This window comes from Parasteatoda tepidariorum, chromosome X1 (genome assembly GCF_043381705.1).
Source record: "Parasteatoda tepidariorum isolate YZ-2023 chromosome X1, CAS_Ptep_4.0, whole genome shotgun sequence".
Taxonomy (NCBI): Eukaryota; Metazoa; Arthropoda; class Arachnida; order Araneae; family Theridiidae; genus Parasteatoda; species Parasteatoda tepidariorum.
This window is the reverse complement of record NC_092214.1, coordinates 39,979,243-39,988,677: the sequence shown is the minus strand read 5'-3', so window position 1 is coordinate 39,988,677 and position 9,435 is coordinate 39,979,243. Positions and strand designations below refer to the sequence as shown.

Here is a 9,435-nt window from a genome sequence, read left to right as displayed (position 1 = left end):
GTAGTTAAATATAAAAAATTATGAAGAGAATGTTTAAAAAAAATATCGCAGCATATTCATATGTATTTTCCATCCTCAGATTTTCACAAAATTTAATAATATTTTAATTTTAAAAATCTAAGTTTAGCATGACAGTAATATAGTTTTGACAAATTATGTTGCTGTTGCTAAGTTGTTGATTAACGAATAGTCGCATAAATAGTAGAAAAAATATTTATTTTGAAATTCATTAACTTTACTTACTTAATTTAAATTTTTTTTTCAACATTCTAAACTGGCCTCCAAATGAAAAGATCACGACATTTTCCAGGATTGATATTATATTGCTTCATCATAAGGAGTCAGTTTATAATAACTATTCTAAATACTAGTTAAATTTTTTTTTTCTGATTTTTGAGGATAAGTAAACATTTATTTTCCATTTTTAAGGCATGGACACATGCACCAAAGCTATACTACACGTTCACCAAAGTTTACTTCCAGTATCAAATTTCCTATTTAGCTAAAAAAATTAATGAAGTTATACTACCTTAGAATAGAAAAGGTATGGTTGGAAAAAATGTACAATAAAAATATTTCTTCTTTTTACAGTGAAAAAAAAAGAGACAACATTAAATAAATTAAAGAGTTCACAACGAAAAATTAAAAAAAAGACGCAGTTTTCCCTTATTCGTTGCATTTTTTACATTAAGTAATTTAAGTACATTTTTAAGCAAATGTGTGGATGTTTAGACAAATATAGAGCAGCCTATATACAAAATGAGCAGACAATATGCAAAATTACATGATTAATTTTCTTTAACGAGTGATTAAATATACTTGTTAGTGTAAAACTGTCATCAGATTTAAAAACTATGAGATGAACCAATCCAGCATGTTTTGAATGCGTGAAAATAGGCGCTCATTTCCAAGACTAACCAGATATGAATAATTAAAATCCGGTGAGACTTGAGATTGGGTGCTATGATATAAATCGATTTTATTCACCTTAATTACTTTTGAAGCTGATGAAGTTCTTACACTATCAAGTATACTTTAATAACTTCTTTAAGAAAAAGAATCATGGAATTTGATGTAATCATGTTATAAGATTATCAGGTAATTTCCCTGTATTATTTATTTCATGTGATTATAGTGTTACAGAAAAAAGTATAATTTCTGTTAAGTAAAATGATTAAAGTATCGCAAATGCTGTATGGATNCTATTTTTGACAGCACACAGATCACACCATTAATTGTGTGAGCTGTGGACAAAATTAGATCTTTTCATTGTTTTAATTTCAAATATCAAACTTTTTTTTTAATTTTCGTACTAATTGATTTTTGTACTAATAATAATTCAGCTTTGATGGCTTAGTGTTGGTCTCTCAATGAGGTGATTTAGGTTTGGATCCTAAATCAAATCATATCGTAGGTATATATATATATATATATGAATAGAGAGAGAGAGAGAGAGATGTGTGTGTGTATGCGTGAAGAAAATGTAAACTAATACGATATAATTTAATTGAATATGTTCATGTTTTTACAAATTATGTGTGTTTTATATCTTTTACTTCTTAATTTTTAATATTGTTTTATTTAGTATATAAAATTGTGTTGAACGATTGTGATTAGAACAGAGTTGAATAACTAAAACTTAAATAAATGTACCAAGAAATCAGTTTAAAGTTGACGGGAGTGACCGTCGCTTTAAAGTTGCAAAAATCTAGTGACCATCGGCCAGAGTAGCTTGAAATATCAATCATAAATGCTTCCTTTCGGCGTCTTCCGAAAAAGAACTAAAAAGTGAACCCAGCAAGCGGTAGTGAATGGGCGGTGAGAGTTAGAACACTCACCGATGATTGGTTCGTTTAGAGTGTGGGTCTTCGTTGGTGGCGCTAGCATCTCTAGATTTTTCGCACGTCGTTGTAGTTGCGGGAGTGCAAAGTGTGCTCTGTGCTTACTTCGTTTGCTGATTTTCACTCAAGCAGGCACGATATTTTTTAGATCGCTATTGAAAAGTATCCATAACGATTATGAACGACGGTATAAAATGAACGGGGGAAAGTTTTAAAACTGGAGCACTTAATAATTAATTACGTTCTAGACGTAAATGATAATTTTATTTTGTAAAAAAATTATTCTCTAAGCAAGGAAACTTATTTGATCAGTTGTTTAAGATAACTTTTAATGGGATCTTTCGCTTTATAAACTTTCAGAAGTTTTCCCATAACTTTTGATAAATATCTTAACATATGTTTATCTCAGAAAGTATTTCAAAACTATATATTGCTAATTGTGAAGTGCGTATGATAGACTTGCTGTTCGTCAAAGAATAAGTTTATTGTACGTTAGTTTATTTTAATTTATGTAGGAAAGTTAGGTTAGTTTATTATTTTTAGTGTAGGAACGTTTGTATTTATTTTCTAACAATGACATTATTTAGAAGATTTAAGACTTTTAACTAACTGTTTCTACCGAAGAAGATTTCAAGTTACGCACAAAAATGAAAACGAAGTTTGGATTTTTGTTGTTTATTTGTCAAGTGCTTTTCTCTCAAGGTAAGTCAAAAATGATCCTTATTCTCATTTTGAAGCACCATTCATAAATAGTATATTTTTGTACAGTAAATAAAAACAATTTGTTTTGTGTGAATGCCAGTCTTTTTACATTATAATTCCTTGATTTGATGATTAAAAAATAAAACAGTAAAGTAATAATAAATTTTTTAAATGCAAATAATCTTTTGAATAGACATCTGATTGTCAAATATTATAGTGATTGGAAAGATAATTTATCTAAATTTGGGGTCAGCAAAATTGAATTTCTCATAAAAAGAAATTTTCTTTGACATTAAACAACATGAATCATACAGCTTTTTTTTAAAACATTTTGTTTCAATACAAAATGAAGGAATTTTCTTTCTTTGCTTTCCTTTCTTACATATGTGAAAGACAGTGAAGAATACATACTTGGAAAATATTACATAGAAACAATGAGAAGAAAAATGTTTTGTGCATTTCATTGCTGTGGAAAACGATTTTAATCGTATTTACCATAAACGGCAATTTAATGGGTACTGTATTTATCTTTTAGTCAATTATTAAGAGAAAGAGATATTTTTTAAATAAAACTAGAGTAACAAAATATGTTCAAGAAATATTTTGCAAATATTTAAAAAAATTTAATAAAGTGTTTTTTTCCAATAAAGTTCTTTTTTATCAAAAATATTATTAAAATGTGGCAAGAAATGAATTAGGGTTATAGAAATAAACGCTAAAGTTTACTTACGTTTTTCTTCTCACATTTGGATATTGATAAAAAATCGCATTAGTATGCATTCGTATTAATTTGCATTGTAACATTTAAAAGTATTTAAAGTGTCTTAAAAAGTTAAATTTTTTAAAAATTATTTATCATAAATTTGGATTTTTTTTCTTCCTTCAATGGGTAAGAAGAATACTTGTTTGATTACTTTAAGGAAACTTTTGAAAGTGTTACTTAGTGTAAAAATGAATGAATTAGTGATTTTTATCCAAAAAAGTCTAAAATTACTTCTAATGCAGTTACATTAGTAATGTTTGTGTCCGAACTTTATTGTGAAGTAAAAATCAATTTTTAAAATTTTTTTTAAATTTTAGCATTTTAAATCAGCCTCCTTAATTATCAATAGGTAATGAATAGTTTGACTGTGTCTTGTTGTTGCATGTTTCTTTATTTAGTTTAGCTTTACTATCTATTAAGGAAATAATCTTTAAAACTTAAAAAAACTTTTTTATGACAATTTTTATGAGATATACTCATATATTAAAGCTAAACAAGTTAACCTGAAATAAGCCATATTGAGATAATAAAAAGTAGAATAATTTCATGAAACAAATTCTTTTGAAAAGGTATACTAGGTACTTAATATAATATGCATCGACATTTTGTGGGCGCATAATGTGACTGATGATGTAAGTGGGTGCGAAATGTAACATACTGAAACAGATCAGATTTTTAATCTAAATATTTGAGTTTTGTATCGTAAGTTGCTATTTGAATGTTAAATATATCGGACATGCTAAGTAATTGGTGCAGACATTACTTTAAATCTCAAAATTAGGCAAACACTGCACATTCTATGAATAAATTAATCTTTTTTGATGAATTCAGATTCTTGAACCTCAAAATATGAGGATGTATGAACCATAATCTTGAACAAATATTTTCAAACAGTTCAATTAGGTGCTTCTGTTTTTTATATATTTTGTTTTATCTCTGGAAATAGTAAAGAGAAAATTTTTCTCATAATTGTAACTCTTTGTGGAAAAGATAGATAAAAGTTTAAAACTAAACATAATTTGTTAAGTTTTAAACAAATTAAAAAAACTGTTGTTTGTGATAAAAATGCATTTTTTTTATTCTTACAGGATAAATAAGCCAATTTTATTTAAAATTTAGACCTTTCACTTAGAATAACATCGCTTTAATTAAGCAAAGATTTGTATACCTTATAATTGAAAATGTTCTCGATTATTACACGGAGAAAAAGATTCTGGAAAAATTACCATACCGTACAACTCTGGCATGTCTGGTAAAAAAAACTATTATTCTGGTAAATTAAACTAAAATCCACCAAACAATTTTTTCAGCTGATATTTTAACGGTTTAACGAAAATTTTGATTTTCAAATTTATAGTCTTTACTTCTCCCACATTAAGTAAAAAATATGTAACTGAAAAGTAATTTCAATCGAAAAAATGGTTTTTATGCCATATTTTAAAATACCATTGCCAAAGCAACCAAATTTTACCATATTCACCAAATTTTTGAACACATTATAAAACCATATTTTATTTTTTATTTTACAAAGATCATAATCAAGGCGTTTACTTAAATAGAGCCAGACGCAAAGTAAATTTTACCATAATCTGGTAGTTTTGAACGCACCTTTTACTCAGTATGCAATTGCAAGTAAATAAGTAACTCCTCAAACAAATCATAGTTTGTGAATAAAACAAAAAAAAATTTAAAAAGGAAAATTAATTTGTGTTTTTTAATGAGAAAATGTAAAACAGTATTAAATCCAAATTTTATTACATACAATAAAACCATATTTATTGTTTATTTTATTAACCTCATTACCAAAGCGCTTCGTCTAAAGCTACCTAGCTTTTTGGAGTTCCCTTATAGACAGAAACGAAGTAAATGTTATCATATCCTAGTAGTTTTGACCTAATTTTTGACCATATATTTGGTGCACTATTATAATTAAAAAAATATTCTTAGTTAATTGTTTCTTTCGTGGAAATTTGCTTGAAAAATCAATTTTTCATAATTGTGCATCGAAAAGTGCTGATTTCTTAAAAGTTCCAGAGACATGACAAAATATGCTATCTGGTAAATTTACGTTATGGCCTTCAAATTTTCAACTACTTTCCTGAGAGAAACTATTAGAGTCACATTTTCCAGATTGCAGATACCGTGTCTTGATATTTAGAAATCTAAATCCCTGAAAACAATTGTTAATTTAGGAGTATTCTTTTCTGGTTTATTAATATTAAATGCTGTCTAACGAATTTAATTAAAATATTTGAAGTTAGACCTTTTAATCATTAATATTTAGATCATTTAATGTGAAAATCCGATCACTTGATCAAAAGCAATTTAAGTATTTCGTGTTTCATTTTGCGGACTGATAGTTGTTGGAGTAAAGCCAATTACGATGGTAAAGTGGGTTTTGCTTTTCATGCTTTTTTTTAATTGTTGTATCGAGACAGATCAAATCGCGACATTGTTTTGTCGATTTGAATCTGAAAATTACTGAATAGTCTCAAAATATTTTAATTTCTAAACTATTTAAATGCAGGTCCTGAAAATGAAACACATTATCACCGAAATTGTAATTTTTTTTATTTTTTATTTAAACTTAATATTTTTCAAAATAATTATCGGAATCAGCAAAATAATATGAAATAACTTTTATTAATAAATGTAGTTCTAAATTATTTTTAAGAAAAATAACGTTCTTAAAATGCATGCAACTAAGTATTTGAGTGATCCTAAATAATACCAGGACTTTTGGTATTAAAAGAAAATGTGATCAAATATCACGAAAGAAAATGAGTCAGAAACAAGGATATATATATATATGTATATATATATATATATCACTTTTTCACAGCAATATATATATATATATATATATCTATATATATCTATATGTGTGTGTGTGTGTGAGTGAGTGTGTGGTAAACTAAGACAAATAACTAAATAAACAAACTTTCTTTCACTAATTCGCATTTTTCAACTTTGTAATATGCTTATTAGCCGTAATTAGAATAGTATGGTCGCAATAATTAAGTAGTTTACGGTAAGTAGTAGTTTCATATACGTAATGTTTTGTACGATGGTCAAAACTACAAATTTTTTAATATTACTATTATTATAATCTTGATTGTGTCATAATCAAGATTGTTTATCAAAACCACCCATAATAATAACAAAAGTGTGCCTAACATAAAAGTTCTGAGTTAAAAAATTTCAGAGCATTGAACTGGATTAACAGCATCTAGATTCTTCATTAAAACATTTATTATTACATTTTATAGATGTACCGATTAAAAAAAAACTACGACGCATTTGATTAATACGATTGATGTACAGTGCGGAAAATGAATTACATTTGGTTCAATGATCGGTTTTTCACATTCTAGGACTTAATCTTAATGGTTCGAAGGGGTGACTTCAAATATTCTAAATATTTAGTGCAGACGATATTTTAAGTTACGAATACAAAAACGTACTTTCTCTAAATAAGCATACCTATTTTTTCATGAATTCAGTTTTCTAACCCCCAAAATATCAGGGGCAGCCACAATTCGGAAAATGTGGTTCAAATCGTTTGGTCGGTTGAGCGGTTTAAAGTTTTGACAGCTTATGCTAACTTTACTTTTTGCATATTTCACCATATCTCGAGAACTTTACAAGCGAATTTTAAAAAAATTTGCTCACAATTATTAAATTTTATTTAAGAAATGTCATGCGAAAAATGAATTTTAATAATTATTTTTTTTTATTATTTTATTTATTAAAAGCCGAAAAAATTTTGAGTTACAAGGCATGATTTTTTTTGCATCCTTTTAATTTATTTTCTTTTTACGTAGCAAAATACAAAATTTGAGCGAAATTGGTTGAATAGTTTATGATAAATTGAATTTTTCAAAAGTCTGCAATAAAAAATAATAAAAGCTTACTGAAATTTGTTTTTTGCATGTAATTATCGTTGGACAAGCAAATTTTATAATTGCGCGCAAAAATGTTTAGATTCTCTGAAAAAATCTCAGATGTGGCTAAAAACTAAAAAAAATAAAATTAACATTATGTGTTACAAACTTTGGATCGTTTTCCTGACCAAATTGTTAGGACTATATATCCCAGATTGCGGCTATCCCATATATTTTAGATTTCAGAAATCCGAATACATTGAAAAAAAGGTATATTTATTCAGATATTCAGAGAAAGTATGTTCTTGTGTCTAATTTTGTAACTTAAAATATCCTCTGCACTAATTAATTAACATATTCGAGGTCACGCAGTTAAACCATGAAGATGGAGTCTTAGAACTTGAAGATCCGATCATTAGGCCAAAAGTTATTTAGGGTGGTCAGTTTTTTTTGGAGCACTGTAAACAAAAATGCTGGCAAATAATAGTAATACATTGTAGTATTAATTCAAGTTACTTCTATTAGCTATTTTAACTCCTAAAAGGTTTTTTTAGAAACGCTTCTTTCTTAAAATATATGAGTCTAATATATTTTGTAGTATCCATAATTTATCTTATTTCTATTTCAAAAAATAAATATATATTTATAATATCATGTAAATTCATAGAAATTAAATTAAAACTCCATTTAGGAAATTACATTAGCGTTCAATTTATAGTCTCAATAATCTTTTTTTGTTTTGAATGAGATTAACTTACAGAGATTAAATATTCTAAAAGAATAGTTGATTTTTAGTTGTTAAATACATAGTTGTGTAAATGTAAGCTAATGAAAACTAAAGCGAGTGATGAAATCGAATGAATAAATAAATTATTGTACTGAATGAAAGAATGAAACTGATTTTACTTTCTTAATATGACGTTTATTGTAGTTTTCTATCAAGTATAGTTTCGATAAAAGCAATGAAATTCAAACTTCAGATTATGTTTCAACGAAATTGATTTGCCTCTGTTTCTCAATAAAGCTCTTACTTTTCTCTCAACTATTAGCTCGAAGTTCCTATTTAGTAAACATCATTTGACACCTTGAAACATCTACCAAATATCCCGGTTAGTTTCCCCATTTTAAACACCTGGACTTGTAAATTAGTTTACAATATTGGCATCAGAGAGAAATCGAAAACTCTGGCAGGTGGAATTGTTTTCTTGACAATTGAGGAGTTTATTTGATATCACTTTAATTTCCAGGGAAAGTAACATTTTATGGGAATATTTTCTCCTTTAATCTTTCCTCTTTATGTGATATTTAATGATATCTTACATAACGTGGTATAATATTATTAAATATAGTATAATATAATTAAAGAGGCATAATAGAGAGGTTTGATAATATTATAAAAACTAATACAATTCTGAACATTACTTTGATGTTGAAATAATTCTCTGGTAGTACTTATTTCTATTTCGTAGAGTGCAAAAACTATTATTTGCTTACTTCTTAACTTTTAAGATATACTGTCTAAAAGCCATTAAATTCTCAACTAAGTCTTCTTCAATTATTATTGTAATATTAAGTGTCATTTGAAATGAAATTCTTGTGTATATTATTTAAAATTAAATAAAACATCAGATTTTTAAACCAATAACTTTTGTATACATTTACGAAGCATTTTATCAGTAGTAATTGGAATCTTGTGAAATGTTCTTAATTATTTACATTTCAGATATTCAATTTTACTAGCTCAATATAGATTTAGCATTGTCCTTTTCCATGCAAATTTGACGATTAGAAGTATTTCCAGAAATGCTAATATTAATAATATGCAACTAGCATTAAATTATTTCACTTCAGATTATGTTTCCACGAAATTTATTTGCCTCTATATCTCAATAAAGCATTTACTTTTCTCTCATCTATTAGCTCAAAGTTTCGATTCAGTAAACATCATTTGACACATCTACCAAATATTCCCGCTAGTTTCCCTATTTTAAACACCTGGACTTGTAAATTAGTCCACAATGTCGGCATCAGAGAGAAATCGTAAACTCTGGCAGGTGGAACTGGTTTCTTGACAATTGAGGAGTTTATTCGAAATTACTTTAATTTCCAGAGAAAGTGACATTGGGATGAGAATATTTCGTTCTTTAATCATTCCTCTTTCTATAAGCTATTTAATGATATTTAAATGAACGAAGATATTATTAAGAATAATTCAATACTGAATATTACTTTGTTATTGAATTAA

The 9,435-nt window shown here is 26.8% G+C and overlaps 1 protein-coding gene across 2 annotated transcripts in view; it reads left to right on the top strand.

The window, feature by feature from the left end:
• Positions 1–1,913: 1,913 nt before the first annotated feature.
• The window catches only part of LOC107451042 (carbonic anhydrase-related protein 10-like), a 277,509-nt gene continuing 269,987 nt past the window's right edge, over positions 1,914–9,435 (top strand). For both annotated transcript variants that reach the window (XM_071187499.1, XM_071187498.1), the window contains exon 1: positions 1,914–2,543. In XM_071187499.1, the coding sequence (XP_071043600.1) occupies positions 2,489–2,543 (55 nt within the window). In that variant the 5' untranslated portion in view covers positions 1,914–2,488. The remainder of the gene's footprint in view (positions 2,544–9,435) is intronic.